Source organism: Mixophyes fleayi, chromosome 1 (assembly GCF_038048845.1).
Source record: "Mixophyes fleayi isolate aMixFle1 chromosome 1, aMixFle1.hap1, whole genome shotgun sequence".
NCBI classification, from domain to species: domain Eukaryota; kingdom Metazoa; phylum Chordata; class Amphibia; order Anura; family Limnodynastidae; genus Mixophyes; species Mixophyes fleayi.
In genome coordinates, this window is record NC_134402.1 from 230,072,507 (window position 1) to 230,093,835 (window position 21,329).

At 39.7% G+C, this 21,329-nt stretch overlaps 1 protein-coding gene across 1 annotated transcript; it reads left to right on the forward strand.

The window, feature by feature from the left end:
• The first annotated feature begins 501 nt into the window (after window positions 1-501).
• Window positions 502-18,381, forward strand: LOC142151342 (occludin-like). Its single transcript, XM_075206881.1, has 8 exons — window positions 502-789; window positions 2,082-2,810; window positions 2,920-3,081; window positions 11,767-11,921; window positions 12,760-12,924; window positions 13,456-13,627; window positions 13,741-13,782; window positions 18,114-18,381. Exons 2-8 carry the CDS (start codon window positions 2,097-2,099, stop codon window positions 18,213-18,215), a joined length of 1,512 nt encoding a protein of 503 aa, XP_075062982.1. The 5' UTR covers window positions 502-789; window positions 2,082-2,096; the 3' UTR covers window positions 18,216-18,381.
• Window positions 18,382-21,329: the final 2,948 nt, after the last annotated feature.

Below are 21,329 nucleotides of genomic sequence, written 5' to 3' on the forward strand. Positions count from 1 at the left end.
TTTTTACACTAGCACATTTCCAGCTTCAGATGCACTCATGTCTATTATGGCGTTTTTACTGCAGCTGGAAAAGCTGAGCGTTTTTACTGCTTGTACAGAACGCTAAAAACGGTCTATATTCAATTAGAATGGATTGCAAATGGTGTTGCCAGTGATACATTCTCTGCATTATTATTGTTAAAAAAGTAACAATTTTAATTTGGAGCAATTAGACTACTGCGCTTTAGACATGGTGATTAAAGTACCCAAATGGCACCAACGTTTGTGTTTGTATCCCAAGTAAAATAATGCAAACGTTAACAATTGCACCACGCTTTAAGCGTATTTCACTAATATTGCTATAAATGTGACATTTACGAAGAACACCTCTTTTCTGCATGTTGTACCTGTAAGCCCGGCAGCTGGGGAAGTAGAGGTTAAAGTGTGTCAATGCCAGCCCTGCACAATGCACTTGTTCCCAGGGAATTGTGAAGTTATCCAAGGGCTGACCAGCCCTGAAGGGAGGATTTCACAGTGTGAATGTGGGCAGAGCTGGATTCTAATCATTAATCCAGGAGCGCCATTACCAGACAACAAAGAGAGGTGAGAAAGTAAAGACAATTTACACGGGACACGGAAAAGTTATAGAAAGAAACTAACAACAGAACTAAAGGATAAAGGCAAAGAGAGAATCCCAAGAACAAACAGATATGAAACAAACATGTTGGGATGAAAGAAGATAGGTAACGGTATGCGGTAACCAGAGAAAGCCACGAATCAATAGAGGACAGCAGAAGTACAGACGGAGAGGTAAGGAACAGAGGAGGTAGAGTGTACAAGGAAAGGTGAGAGTAGGTGAATTTATCACAAATACATGGGAGAGGGAGAAGTGGTACAGCAGCCACATACATATGCAAAACAGTAATATGGGGGAGGGGAGCAAAAAAAGTGAAGTGGGAGCATTAACAAGTGAGAAAGAACACAGAATATGAGAGTTATACCGAAGTATGTTTGTAAAACTTCAGAGACTGCGATCTGTTTCAGAGATATGTGCACCTGAAGTTACTTTCTAGCAAATGTGTAGTAGCTCTAAGCAACCTATCAGCAATTATATATATGATGTATCTAGTACAAGCAATACAATGAAAGTAAATACCTGATTGGCTGCCATAGGTTACTGCACTTTTGGAATTTTTTAGTAATTAACCCCTTTTATTTAAAACATACTTTGATTAGAAAACCAGGAGAAAATGGATATCCTTATGTTTTATTTATTCTGCATATCATCATTAATTTTTTTTAGAGCCGCTCAAAGCTGGAATCAGCAGCTTTATTTCCACAGTAATTAAAACACTTGAACTTAAGTGTTCTCATTACAGAAAAACCTAATCATTTAAAATTAACTTTTAACAGGCAACTGAATTGTTAGCTTCATTTGTGAGCACCTGTTGTAGAGTGTATTCTCTGCATAAAAACTGTCACAGAGTTCATCAATTATTCAGGACAGAAAGACTAAAGTAGATCAAATTCAACATGAGAAAGGGGTATGCCTTGTGTCTACAAACAGACGGTGACATTATTGTAGATTTATGTAGGTGTAGTAAAGATGGAGAGGTGCAAATAGGTTAAGGCTTTTCAAATTCCTAGCAGGTGAAACAACAAGCTGAATAGCAAACAGGTAAAGAACGTGTGATAAGTGTGATCAGCAAAAAGACTGATATAAAAGGCAATGATGGAGAGAGCAAATAGAAGGGGAGAGGTAGACATATAAAAGTGGAGTAACCAGGGTTCCCCGATGGCCTCTTTTTCGTAGGAGCTCTTACATTCAGTTTGGTTGTTTGTATAGCTTATTCATGCCTGATTATGTTATTTACTGACTGTGTTGCTGTGTACCTCCCCCATTTTGAACCCTCACCGCCCATTAATGCTCCCCTCCTTCCTCTTTTTTTTTGGGGGGGGGGGGGAACGTCGAGTAAGTCATAGGACCAAAATAAGGTTGACGTAACATAGAGGAAGCAAAAGAGAGGCATTTGCATAGAAAAAATAACAAGCAAAAATGTTTTAAGAGGTAAAGAGTGTATATTTTTATTGTTATTCCACAGGATACATATATCAAAATGTACAGCCAGAAACGCAATGACAGCCCCCCAGACTACAGCCCACCAACTTATATTCAACAGAACAGCCATCATCCTGGATCCTATGCTTACCATATTGATGCTGCACAACCTGAATCATTATATCAGGAAGATATCCCACCACAACACTTCTATAAGTGGAACTCTCCTCCTGGCATTATCCGAATTCTGCAGGGTATTGTCATCTTCCTGTGTGTGGCAATCTTTGCCTGTGTAGCCTCAACGCTAGCCTGGGAATACAATTATGGAGGGATGGGATACATGGGTGGTATGGGTGGTATGGGTGGCATGGGTGGGTACATGGGTGGCTATGGAGGAGGATACATGGGTGGCTATGGTTATGGCTATGGGATGACCAATCCTCAAGCTGCAAGTGGATTCATGATGGCCATGTGTGTGCTAACATTTATAGCAGTGCTGGGGCTGTTTATAGCAAGTGTATCTAAAGCCCATGGATCACGCTCACGCAAGTTCTTCATGGCTGTGGTGGTGACAAGTGCTATATTAGCCACCATGGACCTGATTGCCACTATTGTCTATGTTGTTGGGGTGAATCCAAGGGCCCAGATGGGAGGCAACATGTACAATATGCAGATTGCAATGTTGTGTAACCAGGTCTACAGTCCTGTGTCTTCTGGAGCGGGCTTCGTGAATCAGTATCTGTACCACTACTGCATGGTGGACCCCCAGGAGGTGAGACAATATTTATTGTATTGGGATAGGCAAAATTAATCATTGTTTTTAAAATTCTCTCACTGTTATTTTAACTTCAACTATTTTGTTATATGTCTCCCTTTGAAAGGCCATTGCTATAGTATGTGGTTTTGTCATAGTCATTCTTCTGTGCGTCACCTCCTTCTTCGCTCAGAAGACAAGAAGCAAGATTTGGCGTTACGGAGACCCTAACATTTACTGGGAGAAGCCCTTTAGGACGTTTCAAGAAGGTCCCAATGTAGAGGAGTGGGTAAGAACGAAAAATGATTGGCCTTGTCGAGTAGTTGATTGGTTAGTTGTTCCTGACATTTTTATAATCATAGTATTAGAACATTATAATTTCCATATTGATCTTTTACATTTTCATAGTATTACAAGACAGTGATTTGTTTGTTGTATGCTGCAGAATCAGTGGCGCTATATAAATAGCTGATGATGATGATGATGATATAAAAGTAGGTGAATGCGTGGAATAGGACTGTGATAATCTTTTTTGATATTAAGGTATCATAAATTGGAAGAATTATATTGCAATGTACTGTATGCAGGAGCTGTTGACTTGCATATTGGTTAGGCTGGTATATTGTATTGGTGTTATAGGTTTAGATTTGAGCTTGTGAGGTTCACACTGGTAATAGGTGAATGAACTGTAGTATATATAAATGTATAAACAGATGAAAAATGTACCTGAAATGAAGTGTTTGGAAATTTATGACAGAACAAAATGTGTGGAGCAAAAAGCCATTAAATCCTGCTCATATTTTTTGTATTGTTGCACCTATTTAGAGGAGGAATTTGATAAATCTGACCAGACATCGGAGGACCGGGACATTTTCTAGAGAATATAGAATATCTGCAAAGATTTGTCTCATCTGTACATTTATGGATATTATGATTAGCTGCAAGGGCATATTTAGAAGCGTTCACAATTGACCCCACAGGGTTTCTATAGTCTTTAAATTGTATTTAGGGGCTATTTGTGAGGCTCCATCTAAGCACACTTTATAATTAAAGCACACTAATATGGGTGGATAAATCAATCATGGCAACGTGACTGCCTTATACTGTGTTTACCAGAGAGTCTTCCCTCACAGCTAGTAGGTCTGAGGATGTGGCTGTATAGAGGCCTTGCAAACAGCCCCCGTCTTCCACAGCGCAATAGCTTCATTGTGTCACACAGGGCATTGTAGAGACCCCCATCCTACCCACTTCACTTGGAAATGGGCAGTATGCAGAGGATAGAGACTGCTCTCACCTACCCAAAATTTGGGAGGCTCCTAGACATTTCAAGAGAGTAGGCAAGACGTAAGACTAGTGCTAAAATTTGCCAAGGATAAGTTGTCTGTTTTTCTGCGAGTTGTCTGTCTTCCTGACAAATAAAGTAGATAGTGTTGTGAGCATCATCTTGAAGTGTTATAGTCACAAAATCAGAATGTTTAAAGTGATGAAACTTACCCCTTAGGCTGGGTACATAGTACAGGGCTTTCAGCCGATTATTGAGCCAACCACATGATAAACAACCGTTCGACCAGATATTGCATTGGTGTTTACACTCCAATGATGTATAATTATCGTTCCAAAGCACATCATATCGTTTGAATTTTAAACTGAACTGAAAACCTTGTTCAACGATAGAACGATGTTGCTCTAATTCTGCAGTGTCTATGCACTCAGAGCCAGCAGTGTCCATAGATCTCTATGGAGTGTTGTGGGTCACAATCTTTTCATCCGATGGTTATGACAGATAAAGAGCAGATCTGAAGGTAAATCGTGTAAAACGTGTTTAGTCTGCACACATGAATCGGCATGCTGACGGGGACTTTTTTGTTCAGTCGTTGGTACAATCGTTAAGGATATCGCATTGGGAGAAATGTTATATAGTATGTACCCAGCCTTACTGTAGGAGTTGTATAATACTGAAGGACAAAGGAGGAGCATTTTAGAATGTGACAGAAGGCCGTGCTGTAAGGTGATATACGGTACCTATATATGTTCTATGTGACAAAATAGACACAAGTGGACACCCATATTTTTTCCTTCTCATAAATAACCCAATTGTCTCCTATTTACTTTGAACTTTTCAGCTACTGGAACTGTAATTCTGTAATTTGCAGTGTGTACTTTTATACTGTAAACTCAGATTTTCGGTGGTAGTTCTTTATAGGTTTACTGCAATGTACTCACTGGTCTAATTTGTACTAATCTTCCTCTTCCTTTTAATTGAAATTTCAAGCTGCAAATACACCTAGATTTTATTTCTTTACATAGTAATTGAAGTATCTTTTGAACATGTCCTACTGTGAACAATTATCTCCTTTTCAAAAGCTCTCTGGCAGAGAGAAACAGTTTGCTATAGAGACACAGATACACAGCTCTCAGGATGTAATGTGATGGCTGACGGGAGAGAAGGAGGGTGTCACAGTGCAGTCATATGTCATTAGTAGCAGCCTGAAGGAAAAAAAAAACAGGGGGAATTGTAAATACCAACATTCTTTGTATAGATACAGTGATTTATGTAAAAATAAAAAAAATAAAAAACATCTAAATTTATTTTTCATGGGATTGCTGCTTTAAAAAAAAAAAGTAAAAGAAATAACTGTTATAAACATAGGTATATATGGTATGGATTAGTTATTGTGTAGTTCTTTATTGCAGAAAAACTATAAACTAGCTGTGCTGTAGGACGTCTCTAATCATAAACAGGCTGTAAATATTACATTAAAGTGTTGGTAAATAAGATTAAAGTATAAAGGTGTGTAGCTAAATGTCAAGTGCACTGAGCCCTGCGTAACTGCCAGTCTCTATTCATGTGAATATTTACTCATTGATATTACCAGTTTCTGTTTGGTGACTCATTAACACCTATCTTAATAAGAGCCAGTGCAGCATAGAATACTCACCCCTCATATCTGGGTGGAGAAGAATAACCTCCTTCTTAATACAGACCAAATAAATGGACAGCAACATACTTTGCTCCTGACCTTGTATGTCCAGAGATTTAACGGTACACAATGTTCTGTACACTTGGGAAATTTTTGCATCAAAATGTAACAACCATAACCTAAAAAGTAACAAAGCATTTTCCGTTCACGCACGCATCTTATTTATTTTCCTGTGTGATTTGGAGCTGTTCCCAGAGATTACTTTCTTAGCCAAAGTTTGCAAGTTTGGTTCATTTTTAGATTCACGAATACAGTTATCTCACTTGTCTAATGACTCCTGTGATAGTAAGAACGGCAGCAATGTAGAAGCCCAACAAATGGGTCGCACAGTTTGTATATTCAAACATTGAATCAAATGCAAAGCAATGTAAAAATGCATATAAATGCTATGCGTATGCATTTCACATGCCGTATCCCCATGATTGATGTGCAATAGATACAATCGCAGACTCAAGTCTTTGCTGAATAAAACACTGTAGTATGCATAGGGACCCCCTGCTAAAGTGAAATCCAGCACCTGGCTGTATAGGCTTGGCCAGTCAAACTATAACAGGGAGGCCCACTGCATGGGGTTCCACGGACATGGCGTGAACCAGCATTAGCCTGCTTAAAACGGGACTGTAGCCTCTAAGGAGTGAAGATATCTCTAAAAATACCACCTCCAGGCTGAAACACACTTGTGCTCTCCCTTGCGCCGTAAGACTGCTTGTATGGTGGTAATGGGAAAAAAATGGGACCTTTGGAGTGACAATTTTGCCATCCCATTGGTCCCAGTATAATGGGAATGGGGTTCTCAAGACCATTATACAAATATAGTATAAAAAAGTGAATACACACATATTTGTAAAAAAAATTGTTTCATTAAATAAAATACTCCCTGCTACCCTCATTCACCACTCAATGACACTGCCATAATCCAATGGGAAAGCATGCATATTTAATCCAAGAGGGAGTGTCCATATTTTGTAATCCAAAAGAGAAAGTCAAACCAGATATTCTTTTGATCCAAAGAGTAATCTATAGGAAAATCTTCTTCTGGGAACTGTAAAAAAAAAAAATACGATAACAGACGATGCAAACTACTCCTTTCAGAGCCCCATCATAGAATGAGCCACTCAGCCAATCACAAGTAGTGAGTATGTACACAAAATGGTCCCATAGAGATTAATGGACTATTTAAAGGTCAATGCCATGCTTTGAAAGAAAGAAGCAGCGTCCCAAAAATCTTGCTGCAAATTCACACCGACTTGAATGCAAATAGTTATGGACTTTAATTTTTAGATAGCATGCATTGTACTTGCATTAATAGAAAAGTAAAATGTAGCATTTAAACACCAGGGTAATCACTCTATTATGCACCAAATAAGTAGATTAATGAGATTAAAGTATAAAATTTGATACAAGGCAATAATAGTATTAAAATGTGGTTGACATCAATGGTTTAGATTATACTAATGTAACACAGAAAAAAAATAGTGACAAGTTAAGTGTATATTGATTATCTCTCTACAATGGCACCTGTCAAGGGGTTGGATATATTAAGCATCAAGTGAACAGTCAGTTCTTGAAGTTGATATGTTGGAAGCAGGAAAAATGGGCAAACATAAGAATTTGAGTGATTTTGACATGGGCCAAATTGTGATGTTAAGACGACTGGGTCAGAGCATCTTGAAAATGACAGGTCTTGTGGGGTGGGGTGTTCCCGATATGCTGTGGTTAGTACCTACCAGAAGTGATCCAAGGAAGAACAACTGGTGAACCGGTGACAGAGTCATGGGCGCTCAAGGCTCTTTGATTCACTTGGGGAGAGAATGCTAGCCCGTCTGGTACAATTACACAGAAGAGATACTGTAGCACAAGTTGCTGAAAAAGTTAATGCTGGTTATCATAGAAAGATGTCAGAACACACAGTGCATTGGAGCTTGCTGCATATGGGGCTGTGTAGTTGCAGGCCGGTCAGAGTGCCCATGCCGAGCCCCCTCTACCAACGAAAGTGCCTACAATGGGCCTGTGTACCGCCAGAACTGGAGCATGGAGCAATGGAAGAAGGTGGCCTGTTCCAATGAATCACATTTTCTTTTACATCACGTGGACAGCCAGGTGTGTGTGCTTCATCTACCTGCGGAAAAGATGGCACCAGGATGCACTATGGGAAAAAGGAAAGACGGTGGAGGCAGTGTGATGCTCTGGGCAATGTATTGTTGGGAAACCTTGGGTCCTGGCATTCACATGGATGTTACTTTGACACTTACCACCTACCTAAACATTGTTGCAAACCAAGTACACTTATTAATGGCAATGGTGTTCTCTGATGGCAGTGGCCTTTTTCAGCAGGATAATGCGCCCTGACACAAATTTTTCAGGAATGGTTTGAGGAATATGACAAAGAGTTCAAAGTATTGACTTGACTTCCAAATTCCCCAGATCTCAACCCGATTGAACATCTGTGGGATGTGCTGGAAAAACAATTCAGAGCCATGGAGTCCTCACCTCGCAATTTACAGGACTTAAAAGATTTGCACTATGGACAAAATGGCTATTTACTATAAAAGAGCACTGGTGCTTTCGGTACTGGTCTGGGAACACCTGGGCAGGCGGATGGGGGGGGGGGGGGGGGGGGGGGCATTTTATTTTGCAATCCCGATCTCCCTCCTGGTCTGCATTATTGCAGGGTGTCCCTGCTCTAGTGCCACCAGTCCTGGCAGGTGAGGCCTAGTGCAGGTAACAGTAAAATTAGGAAGGGGGGGGCATGCTTTTTATTCCACCAAGTTTGCTAGTACCAGCCTAGGCTGGTAGCACTAGGTTTAGTTTAGCTGTTTGGGGGGTAAGGGTAAAACAGCATTTTATACATTTTTTAATATGTATTGCCTTTTAAATATAGTGCTTTATGTCTACATTTTATCTGTCAAATTTACAACCCTGTCTAACTTTTACATGTCAACCTTTTACCTGTAGAAAAAAACCAAAGAGCACATAAACTTACCAATCAGCGCGGCGCCGGGACCCAGCAGACTCCTCTCTCCCGCAGCTGTCACTGACACCGACGTCGATATTCAGTGACAGCTGCGGGAGAGAGGAGTCTGCTGGGTCCCGGCGCTGCGCTGATTGGTAAGTTTATGTGCTCTTTGGTTTTTTCTATGGCTGGCTCGCCGCACCCCAGTGACGGAGCCGCGGCGCACACTTTGGGAACCGCCGTACTAAAGTACTGTTTGGAGCTGTATGTATCTCTTAGTGTTTGTGAACCACTCTGCTCGTCACATCAGAAGGAGCACAATTTGCAAAGGGTGATGAGTACCTGACCATAGTAAATTGCCCACACTCAACGATTCAAAAAAATATAACTTTATTGGACAAATTAAGTCTGGAACTATCCTAGGAAAACTGGGGCATTACATGTAAAACAGACTATAAGCCGGAGCTGGGTGGGCCGGTCCCATAGTGGGCTACCTTGGGCTGGGTCACTTGCATTTTTTTTCCTTTAAAATGTTCCTACTAGGCTGCTGACTCAAGTCTTGCTCACATTTGCCAGCCCTCCACTGACGATAAGACAGCTACCAACAGTGTCAATTCCTTAAATAGAAAAAAGCCTGTCTACTATAATAACATATACTATATATGGACTTCCATTTCATGCTGTGCCTGTAACTTAATACGATTTGTGTAATATGTAACCATGAGCTATGGACTCTACTCATTCCCAGGGTGTATATGTAACCCAGGAGTTAGCACACAGGTAGTGTGACTAGCACTAACACCAACCTCATTTAACATTTTCACATGCACTTTATCTAATAGAGTTATACAGTTATATGTATATAAAAATTTGTATGGAATAGCTCTTAGTACATTCTGTGACAGTACCTGTTACAAACAACAAACAATACATTTGAAGCACCGCCATTATTTTGTTGTTTTTCCAGATAAGTTCTTCTCCAATATGTGTATATTAAAAACCTTCCTCCCCAATACCTCTATCTGCACTGCTCCCCTTCCCAACGGTATGCAGGATTACTAACAGTCTTCTAAGACATCCGCTAAGAGCAAAGGTGGGTGAGATAGCAGAGGGGTGAGGGACCTCTGAGGACCACTCATGGCTGTCTGCTGTGAGCAAACAAACTCCCACATAAATATCTTTACTAAAAGATCAAATAATAAAAACAAACTTTTTTTCACATTTACATCCCTGTTCAAAACACAAATAGAGGGGAAAGAAAACATTTTGGGGATTAGATTCAATAGTTACCAACATTTTAAAATGATTTCCTGGAACAGTTTTTTTGCTGAGCCAATGCCTCTAAGCACGTCATCCGCAGTACTCTCTAGGTGAACCGTTATGGACTACAGTCCCTATCATATAATCTTTGCTGAACTCGGTAGAAATCTTTTTCTTTCAATAAATATTTACTTAATAAACATAGAATAAGAATAAATAGTGGTAATGGCATCCATTATGCAAAATAAAACAAATAGTACTGTGCAAGTTGATCAATATCGAAAAACCAGGACATTTTCAGGGACATAAATTTCCAGGAACAAATCTTTTAAACCTAACAGAACTCTGAGTAGGGGCAGATGACCACTATGCAGGGGCTGGCTGCTCTGTGGGGGCATGTGGCCCCCAAGCCAGTCCCATAGTGGGCTACTTTGGGCTGGGTCACTGGGCTACATGTATTTATTTTCTTTTAAAAAGCTCCTAATAGGCTCCTGAGCGGAGTCTCCCACCCCCGGGCTAAAGTTTGCTAGCCCTCCCCTGCGACTAGGAGGGTCCCTTTTCTTCAAAGTGTTTGTTCAGTGGTGTAACAGATGTATAGATTGTACAAATTAAATAAATGGTACTAGCATCTTCAGTTTTATCAAAATGATGTGTCAGCTCTCCATACAATAACATTTAGAGACTTAATCTGAATTATTTTAACTATTTAAAACAGGTATATATTATCTGAGCTAAATAAATACTGTATGCTAAGTCCTGGGTCTGCGATATGATCTTCATAATAAGCACAACTACTTTACAATACATTGTGTGGAAAAACAATCAATAAATGGTAATAACAAGTGCTCTACTATTTATTAAACCTGCTCCCATTCCCTTTGCATATCTGCATTTCTTTAATCTACCTTGTATGCCCCTGCATTATATATGTCCCTGCGTTATATATGTCCTGTTATCTGCACTGTACGGTGCTGCAGAGTATTGTGGCGCTATACAATCTGTTAATAACAACAAAACAGTAATTATTAAATTACAATTACTGAATAATTAACCTGTTCTGTTAGTACACTTTTAATATTATTATATTATGAACTGAAGGTTCCAACTAAGCATGTTCTTGCCAACAGCACGGTGAAAAATTAAATCGGATGTGTGTGTAATGGTGAAAAAAGATTTACTTATTGCAGCATGAAAATGAATATTTAGTCAACCCACTATGGTACAAAGGATATACTCTTTTTGCTTGAATGACATAAAAAAATATAATACCATAAGATTCATAATCCCCAGTAGCATTATATGACTGCATATCGCTTCACATGTCATCATATATCCTTGCATGCAAGTATATAGCCCCATATTCCAAATACAGCACATTATAGCCTTACATGCCGTCCTATGGACAATATTCCACCATTTAGTTCCATATAGGCCAACACGAAACCATATGGCCTCATATACTTTCACAATGGCTCAAATGTTCCTGTTTAGCTTAATATGCCCCTGTATAACACTAACTACTCACAGTCTTTACTATTCAATGCAGCCTCCGCCATATTCATAGAACCGGAACAGCATTAACGCACAATGCAACTCGATGTAGTATAATGAGTGGTTTCACAGAGTGCTGGAAGTTGTATGTCTGGTTGACTTACAGATTGTTGGAGTTCTGTAGGAAGTACTTCCGTAGCATTGTGAAGCCATCACAACACTAATTATGGTACTTTCTCAGTTTGCTAAAGCAAATATCTGTGGTTTTAAAAGCTCTGTCTCTCTACAGGTAAAAAGTGTTCCAAATGGCCCTCCTGATGAAACTGCCACCATGATTTACTCAGAGAAGTCACAAAACCCGATACAAGCTCTGAGCAACAGCAGCATCTACAAACCACCCAGGGATGAGATTGAAGAAAGAACCAACAGCCCTGTTACCAGCAGGTGTGTATCTAGTGTGTAAGCAGTCACAGGCCTGGATTATGACCATGTGCAATGCACAGTTATACAACTCTCTGTTAAATAGTTGTCAGCACTTGATTACAGGTTCCAGGCATACTTTGTTGTTGGGGATAGGCATAAACACAGTGCAAATGTGACCTAGTGTGTATATTTCTTATCATTACACAATCTAACACATTGTAAATTACTTGCATTTTTTCCATTGACATAATTATGTACATGAGGGGATAAACAATTAGATGTAGTTGCAGTCATACATAGACATGTAGATAGCAGGCGATACTGTCCCTGCCCTCAAGGACTTACAGTGTTTGAAATAAAGGGCGAGAGAAGACACAGAGAAAGGCGCAACTACCATAACAAAATCTGTTCCAGTAACATTAATTTGTTAGTTAGGAACACAAAATACAGATGTGGTGTCAGGTAGGGAATCGTCATTAAAATGATTGGGGGTGCTCAAGGCCTGCTCCCACCCCACATAATTGAAACATGCCATTCATAGACATGGATAGTAGCAGCACAAATATTGGGTGTGCTCAGAAAATACTTAGATTTTGATTATGGTAGAGTGTCATATTTCGAGATATTCCAGTTAGAGTTGGATGCAAGTCCACAAAAAATGTGCTTTTCTGTATCGCGCATGCGCAGTAAAAAGGGGTATGTCTCAGGCTCTATGCAGACTGAGACATATCTTGACATTGCGCTGTCTGTTTAAATAAAAAAAAGTTTTAGCCATCCAACAATTTACAAATTAAGGCCAAAGAGTTTCACAGTATATTTATTCTTGTATTATATGAATGTCATCCTGTGTTAAAAACAGCCCTACTGTACCGGTCAATGAGACCCAGGAGCAGAGCAGGGGAAGACCAGTCCGCAGGGGTCGGCGATGGAGGAGGAATCCAGAACTAGATGAGTCTCAGTATGAAACGGATTATACAACAGCGGTGGAATCTGGAGATGAAAGAGATCTGGAGGAGTGGGATAGGTAAGTAGTTGGCCTCTGTAGTGAACAATGCAGGAACAAGAATTGTGTAGCAGAGCAGCAAAACAGCATTATTCATTTATTGGAGTAAAGGTGGGTGACTATAGAATATAACTAGTAGAATAGCACAACAAGAGCAGTGGAACATTAAAAGGAAGGGCTACAGAAATAGGATTGTACAAGAAGAACAGGACAGATTTCAGGAAGAAATGATATTAAAAATTAGAAATATGCTATATAAAACTTGTAGAAAAAATGGGGTACAGTACAGCAACTAGAGACAACATGGAAGACTAAAGTCTGGACAGCTGAAAGGAGAGCAAATAGTTGAATAACAGATCAAAGTGCAGGGTAGGGGGGGCAGCTACGGACATAGCAGATAAGGATGCAAAGAGGAAAGAAACTAAAATATCATAGACCTAGGAGGAAAGCGGATGCTTGTATTGAAGTCACACAGTAAACCAAGATTAGCAAACTTGCCAATGACCACAGCAGAGTTATGTTATGTTGGACTTTTTTTTTTTTTCTTTCCAGCCTATACCCACCAATTACTTCAGACACCCAGCGCCAGGATTATAAGCGAGAGTTTGATTCTGACCTCCGAAAGTACAAGACAATGTGTGCAGAAATGGATGATATAAACAACCAGCTGCAGCAGCTCAGCAAACAACTAGATGGACTAACTGAGAACACTGCTAAGTATCAGGTGCTGCACAATATTCACAAAGAATCCCCATACTGCTCTTCACAATAACCATCCAACCCATAGGCTAAGGTGTTGGCTAGTTTACCTTTTTAACTTTGCATTTGTGTTTGCAGGGAGTCGCAGATGAATACAACAGACTGAAGGATCTTAAGAGAGTAAGTGACTATAAACCTCATTGCTGGTGCAATTGATTTGCCTGAAACCTGGTTTATGTTATAATTGTCTGTAATATGGTTTTACATAAAACTTTGTTTACCTGATGACTCTTCAGTCTTTTTGCTTATACATGGACCTAACATTTAAAGTAGGACTTGGTTTAGCGGTGCAATTCTATATTTGAATTATTGATTTTTATACTAGTTTAAAACTTCCCTAATAAAGTGCTGCTACTTTACCTTTTCTGCTCACATTGTGGTTTACCTCTGCATTATTTTAAATGAATCAGTTAGATATCCACTAAGGCAAACAAATAACTCTACCTAAACAAAAAAAAACAAAAGCAAACTAATTTGCTAAAACACAAACTATAGTTCTCATTTATGAAGCACAAAACAGCAGAAGAGCATTGCAATCTCTGTGGGTGATGTCTTGCTTATCAATATTCCTAATTTGCGCCCCCCTTCAGCGTTGCGCCCTGGGCGGTCGCCCCTGTCGCACAGCCCAAGTTACGGCCCTGGTCTCCATAGACCTTAAAGTAGGCATGTACATTCAAGTATGCTGGATGGAAAAAACACACAATGTGGTGGAAACAAAAGCAAATTGTGGTGTGCTTTGTAAATGAAGTCCACGGGGTAAACAGATCGCCAACGGAAATTGAAATATGGTTATGGGTCTGATTGTGGGCTTATTATGAAAACAACATGGACAGAACAGAGTACTGCATGCTCTATTCTGTTTGGATTCTATTAATAGTTTATTTATAGGGATAACTGGTGACCACAACTGCGCTTGGACATGAGTAGAAACGCCCATATGCATGTACTCTAACATTTATGACAAAAAAATACTATTTTATGGATAATGAATGTTTATTTGCACAGGATTATTAACTAAAATATTATATCAGGTTTAGGAATATAGTAATACTGTTATATTTACATTCAATTTGGCACAAACATTCATGGATGTAGTTACTTTGTCATCCCCCACATGTGATTTAGGAGTTCTTTTCAGTAGTGTTACCCACATTTGTCCTCAGATTCCTCATAGCTCAGGACTTTTTTCCCCCCTCACATTTACGCAGTTAAGCGTTCCACTTCTGGCTCTTGATTTTTCTTCCCTCTCTCTTCATTAGCTATTTCACTGTGCACAAGCTTTGCAGAAGCTGGGAAATTACTCATTCTAAAGGTTGAAAATGTTGACACTTCTGCTTTTGCAACATTGGCATATCTTTCTTCCACAACAAATCAGTTCATGCTGCCTATTTGTCATAAAGCATATAGATCTGCATAGGTACACTCAGTTTACCAATACTGGGCAGCACAGTGGCCTAGTGGTTAGCACTTCTGCCTTACAGCATCTGTGTGGAGTTTGTATGTTCTCCCTGTGTTTGCGTGGGTTTCCTCCGGGTGCTCTGGCTTCCTCCCACCATCAAAAACATACTTGTAGGTTAATTGGCTGCTATCAAAATTGACCCTAGTCTCTCCCTCTCTGTCTGTCTCGTTCTCTGTCTGTCTGTGTGAGTGTGTGCCTATATTAGGGAATTTAGACTGTAAGCTCCAATTGGGGCAGGGACTGATGTGAATGAGTTCTCTCTGTACAGCGCTGCGGAATTAGTGGCGCTATATAAATAAATGCTGATGATGATACTGTGTGTTTGGCTAATAAGTTCAACATAAATATACAGGTTCTTTGTATGAACTGCTTTTTGAGGAACTGTATGGAGTCAATATTTAGAAGTATGCATTCATTCAATCATATATACATACAATTTTGATATTCTAAAACACTCCACAATGTTATGCTTAACCTATTATGCTGCCTGCACCACTACCATACATGGCAAGATTGTTGTTGTATGTTAACAATAGCTTCTAGCTGCAATAATGTTTACAGGAATAAATTGGATAAATCTAATTAACATGTAAGCCTTTGTTTGGTCACTTTCAAACTTTATTTAACACATGACATGTGGAATGAAAATTAAGTTATTTGGGAATTCGTACCACTGATCAACACAAAATGCAATGTACTGTCAAATAAAACACAACTATGATGCTTGTTCTTAAAAAAATAAATAAAAAAAGCAGACCATTAATCACTATCAGTAATCATCCCTTTTGCTAAAATACACATAAACTCTGATGCAATCAGTTGTCTTCAGATGTAACAAAATTAATTGATTGAGGTCTGTCTGTGCACAGCAGTGGCAGATCCAGGGGTGGGGGGCGATCGGGGCGATCGCCCCCCTAGCAGGGGCTAGCTGCCGACGGCTGCACACTGTGCAGGTCCTTTCAGAAGGGACAGTGTGCTGCCCGGCTGCTCCGATTGTGTTCAATCAGAGCAGCCGGGCAGCACACTGTCCCTGCTGAAAGGAACTGCACATACTGTGCTGCCGCCGGCAGCCTAAGAAATCAGAAAGGGGGTGGGGCCCAAGAAATCAGAAAGGGGGTGGGGCCCAAGAAATCAGAAAGGGGCGGGGCCTAAGAAATCGGAAAGGGGCGGGGCCTAAGAAATCAGAAAGGGTGGCGGGGCCTAACCCCCCTCTAAAATCGTCCGGGGTAGAATAAATGTCTAGATCCGCCCCTGGTGCACAGTTAAAGTATTTCATTTCCAAGCAAGCATAATCATGATCACAGAACATTCAAAGCAAATCCAAGAAAGATTCTTGAAAATCACCAATTAGAACAAGGAGAATCTGTGGAATTATTTGAAAATTGCTGTTTACTGCTGCATACTATCGGAAAAGTGAAGACAAAAAAAAAACAAGAGACACACAATACAAATGGCTTTGTGTTATTATAGATTATCCAGTGATGTTGAAAATATAGAAGGTGCGAAGTAAAAGTTTTCATCTTATTAGTTCACTGATGACAGAATAGGCTACACATTGTCCTTAATTTGCATGCCTAAATTTGAGGAAGGATGAGGCAAATGTGAAGAACCAACAATAAATATATTACTTCAAAGTCCTGTCTGCTCACTGAAACCTCTTACGTCTTAAACAAATTCACTCATTTGGCCTCCGGTACCACCCCTACACTGATGACAGACTCATCTACCTTTACACTCCTCACCTCTCCTATTCTCTATCTGCTGTAATCAACTGTCTTTCTATTTCCACATCGATGTCCCAATGCTACATACAGCACAAGATGTCCAAAACAGAGTTTATCATTTTCCCTTCTCCCAGTGCCACCAACAACCCCCCAAATTTTCCTCATTGGTAAGACCACAATTTGCTCAATCTTGCATTGGTGTCACCCTTGACTCTGCCCACTGCTTTACTTCTCACAACCAGTCTCTCTTGGAGTCCTGTTGCCTCCACCTTTTAAATATTGATAGAATGTTCCTTTTTGTTCCCAAGGTGCAACTAAAACATTTATTGAGTCTGTCATCATCTCCCTCTTCCTACCTGAAACTCCTATCTGGCATTCTTCTCACCCATCTGTCCCCCTTCAATCCATCCAAGGCAAAACTGGTCTTCCTCTCTTGCCGCTCTACACCCTCACCTACAAAGCCCTCAAGAACACCACCCCTTCTTATATTTGAAACCTCATCTAGAAACACACTTGTTCTATGGTAGCACAAAATCGGGGTGCACAACATTTTTGGTCAGAGGATCTCAGATGGCTCACTTTAAAGGTGGCTACAATCTTAAGTTACTTAAAAATGTAAAATATATAGAATTTACTAAAGCAAAAAGGAACCTCTTTATAATTATGTCATACTTCTCAATACTATTAAAAAGTCCCCATGGAAATGTTTGCATTGCCAGAGGGAACATGACCGATCACAGTGAGCATGATATGGTGGTAGCGATGTACCTATCCTCCCACTCCCCTATACCACATTTCCACCATCAAATACGTCCACTTACCTCTGTAGTTAAATATGCCTTCTCCCCTCCTCTCCCATGGACAACAGATGAATGGCTGGATCTCACTGATGCAGGGGTAGACGACTGAGTCCCCATACTGAGACCTGGTACAATGTGAGACAAGACATATACAAGGGGACTTGGGGTGCTGGAACAGTAATACTACTATAGTACTTCTCCCTCTGAATCTGATTGCTTCATGGAGGAGGCAAAAATTACTTTGTAAGCCCTACGCAACCCACAGGCCATCGATTGTGCATCAGTGAATAGAGATGTGTGTGTGTGTTGTGTATAATAAATATATATATATATATACATATACACACACACACTTTTACTAGCGGTAACAGTATACAAAGTAACTATTAGGTAATTTTTCTTAGATAAGTAAAGTTACTATGCCCCCACATGAAACTTGCTTGCTAATAGTTTCCTTTTCTTTTGTAGACTCCTGATTACCAAATAAAGAAGACTGAAACAAAACAACTTCGGAACAAACTGTTTCATGTCAAGAGGATGGTGAATGCTTATGACAAAGGGAGGGGTTGATATAGCAAGAGGCAGGATGGCAATGCCAAAAACAACCACAAGAGAGCAACCAACACCACCATTTAAAATTACATTGTAAAAGAGACTAATTGAAGTGTGGGGGAAAAACACAAATATTACATTCTAATCCGATTGTTTTATTAAAAGTTGGCTCATTTTTTTTAAATTGCAACTTTTAAATTTGTGGTCTAGTTGGAGACTACCTTGATTTCATCAGATTTGTAAATATGAAAGCTATGACCTACTGGTGCTTGCTGTAGGAATAAGGCAAATATGGTTTCACTTCCTCTATACAGAACCAGACTTGCACACAAGATGCAAGGTCTTCCTCAGCATGCATTATGGCCATGGTAAGTGCATTTTTCTTTGAGAGACTATACCTAAGATTGGCCTTATATTTTTATTTTAATATTATTACCATTATTTTACATTCACTTATAATTGCCTCAAGTTTTTTTTTAGTATTTCCTTAGTATACTAGATCATATCCCTCCAAATTAATATGAATACTTTATTAAATGTTTAATACTTTGCGTTTATTAGCAGTGTACAGAAACTTTTCACATGACGAGTGTGTGTGTAATATACACACACCACACACATCTTTTGGTGTTCCTCTTTAGACATTTAAAATGTTAGTTGGTACGTGATAACACTATATTTTAAATATGTATTTTATGTAAAGTAGAACTGCCCTATTTTTTTTTTTTATCAAACATGCTTTAACTCAGTGCTACCCAACATTTTTTAGTCTAGGCCCGCCTAAAACAAAGTTTCTGGAACCACCCCCCCATCGCATAAATATGCAGGAAAGCAAAATACAGCAAAATCACAATAATTAAAACGTGTCATAATCACTACCCATATGGTTACTACAGTTAAAAAAAAAAAAAATCCTCCATCCCAGCCTCCTCCACCCATATAATTTCATCCCTCCCTCCAGTCATACTTCATCCTTTCCTATCATCCATCCTCCTCAGGGGCGGGCTGGACTGGGGGGCAGCGGGCACCCGGGCCGCTCAGTCTAGTGGCTGTTCGGGCCAGCCGCCTCCCCCCCGTCCCCCGCTGTGGATGCAATAATTTGTTTTATATTACCGGCGGCCGCATCACGTGACTCACGATGCGGCCGCGTCATTATGACACGGTCGCATCGCGTGTCATGTGATGCGGCCGCCTGTGCGCCGCCCGGGCTGATACCTCCCAGCCCGCGCCTGATCCTCGTCCAGCCATATTATTCCATTCCTTCCTTTTATCCTCCTCCAGAGCCGTAACTTAGAATTCTAGTGCCCTGGGCGAGAAAGACAAATGCCGCCCCCCTAGCCCTCAATTTTAACCAAATTAACCTAAAATATTCCTAAATTGCTCCCCCCTTCAGCATTGCGCCCTGGGCGGTCGCCCCTGTCGCACAGCCCTAGTTACGGCCCTGCCTCCAGCCATATAATTTAATTCCTTCATCCCATCCTTACAGTCATTTAATTTCTTCCCTCCCTCAAAATCCTAATTTCACCATCACATTTCATTCCCATCCTCCTCCACACATACCAAATCCTTTCATATCCCCTTCTCCTACACCATCACCACTGCCTACTTGCTGTTCATTGCTCCAGTAACATGCCCTTTCTTTTCCTTCAAGTGTTGGTCACCACAGGGAATGGAAAGGAGAGCTCACTCATCCCCCTATATTACTCCACCACAAGAGGCTGGCTACTTGGGGGGGGGGGGGGGGGGCAGGAGAGATATTGCACTTGTGTTAAATAAACACTGATTTAATTAATATCTTTCTGGAACCATGTTTAAAGTACGAATGAAAAAAGTAAAATGTAGTGTCATCCTCCAAGTAGTACTGAAGCAGGGCTTTATAAAAGTTTACAATATATTGTATTGTACATATATACATATACTGTTGGCAATGCCCCCATAACCATTTAATTCAATCACTCCAGGTTAATGGCCTAGGCAAATAGTAAATTCACAAACATTTTTTTTCCCCACCAGATTCCGATTTTGCAATATAGTGGACATTATATTAATAGTATATTATTATTATTATTATTATTATTATTATTAATAATATTATTAAAGGGGTGGAAGATTTGAGTATAAAGGGTCTACTATAAAATAGACAGAGGCCTACTGCTGATTCCTATACAAGCACAAGCACAAATATTTTATACTGTAAGAAATAATGAATAACCTTTACTACAATGAGATGATTTTGGAATGTTTTGCTTATGCTAAATCAAGTAATTTTGTGTGAGGTATGTGACTGTCCATAAGGGTTGGAAGACTCGGTGGATTCTGGTAACTTTAATGGCCAACAAAGCCTGGTGCTAGAAAAAATTAAGTGGGTTATTTGTGTAAAAGCCAAAAATAATAAATATAATAAAAATGTGATATTATTTATTTACTTTCTCTTATTTTCAAAGTATCACAGTGACCACAAGTGCAACATCAAACACTGTCCTTATAATCTAGTCACAAGGTCATTCTATAGAAACCCAGCACCATCTCATCCTGTCTTCTTAAACTGAAGTAAAAAAAAAAATCACATTATATAGAAACCCAACACTGTCTGATAATCTGTGATCAGTTTCTGTCTTACAGCATCTGCACAACATCATATACTAAAATTTGATCTCAGCGGGAATTAAAAACAAAAACTTGTTTATAAATGTGATTGGCTTACTGTGCCATCAAGATAATTGGTGTTACCACCAAGGTTCTTCTGTCATCTGGAACCGCTTACGCATATCAGGCAGTGTATAATTGCTGCAGCAACTGGTTCTCTGACTAAAACCTTTCTGACCACTTACTATGGATGAGGACTGCTAGTTAGTAGGGAGAGTGGTGCCGCCAAACAATGGACTCAATGCAGTTGCGTGTCCTTTAATCTATTGGGCACAGGAAAAAGTAGTATCTTAGTAGTAATAGTGTTTGTTTATTGGCTCATATAACTGCTGTTATTTTAAGATATACCATATATATTTATTAAACACACACCCCATTAGAAAGTGGTTTTGTTAAACAACTTTCAATTGGTTACGAATACCTTCTTTTATACAGTGTTTGCTGGGTTTTTTTTAACACAGGACAGGAGTTGGGTAAACCCTGTGT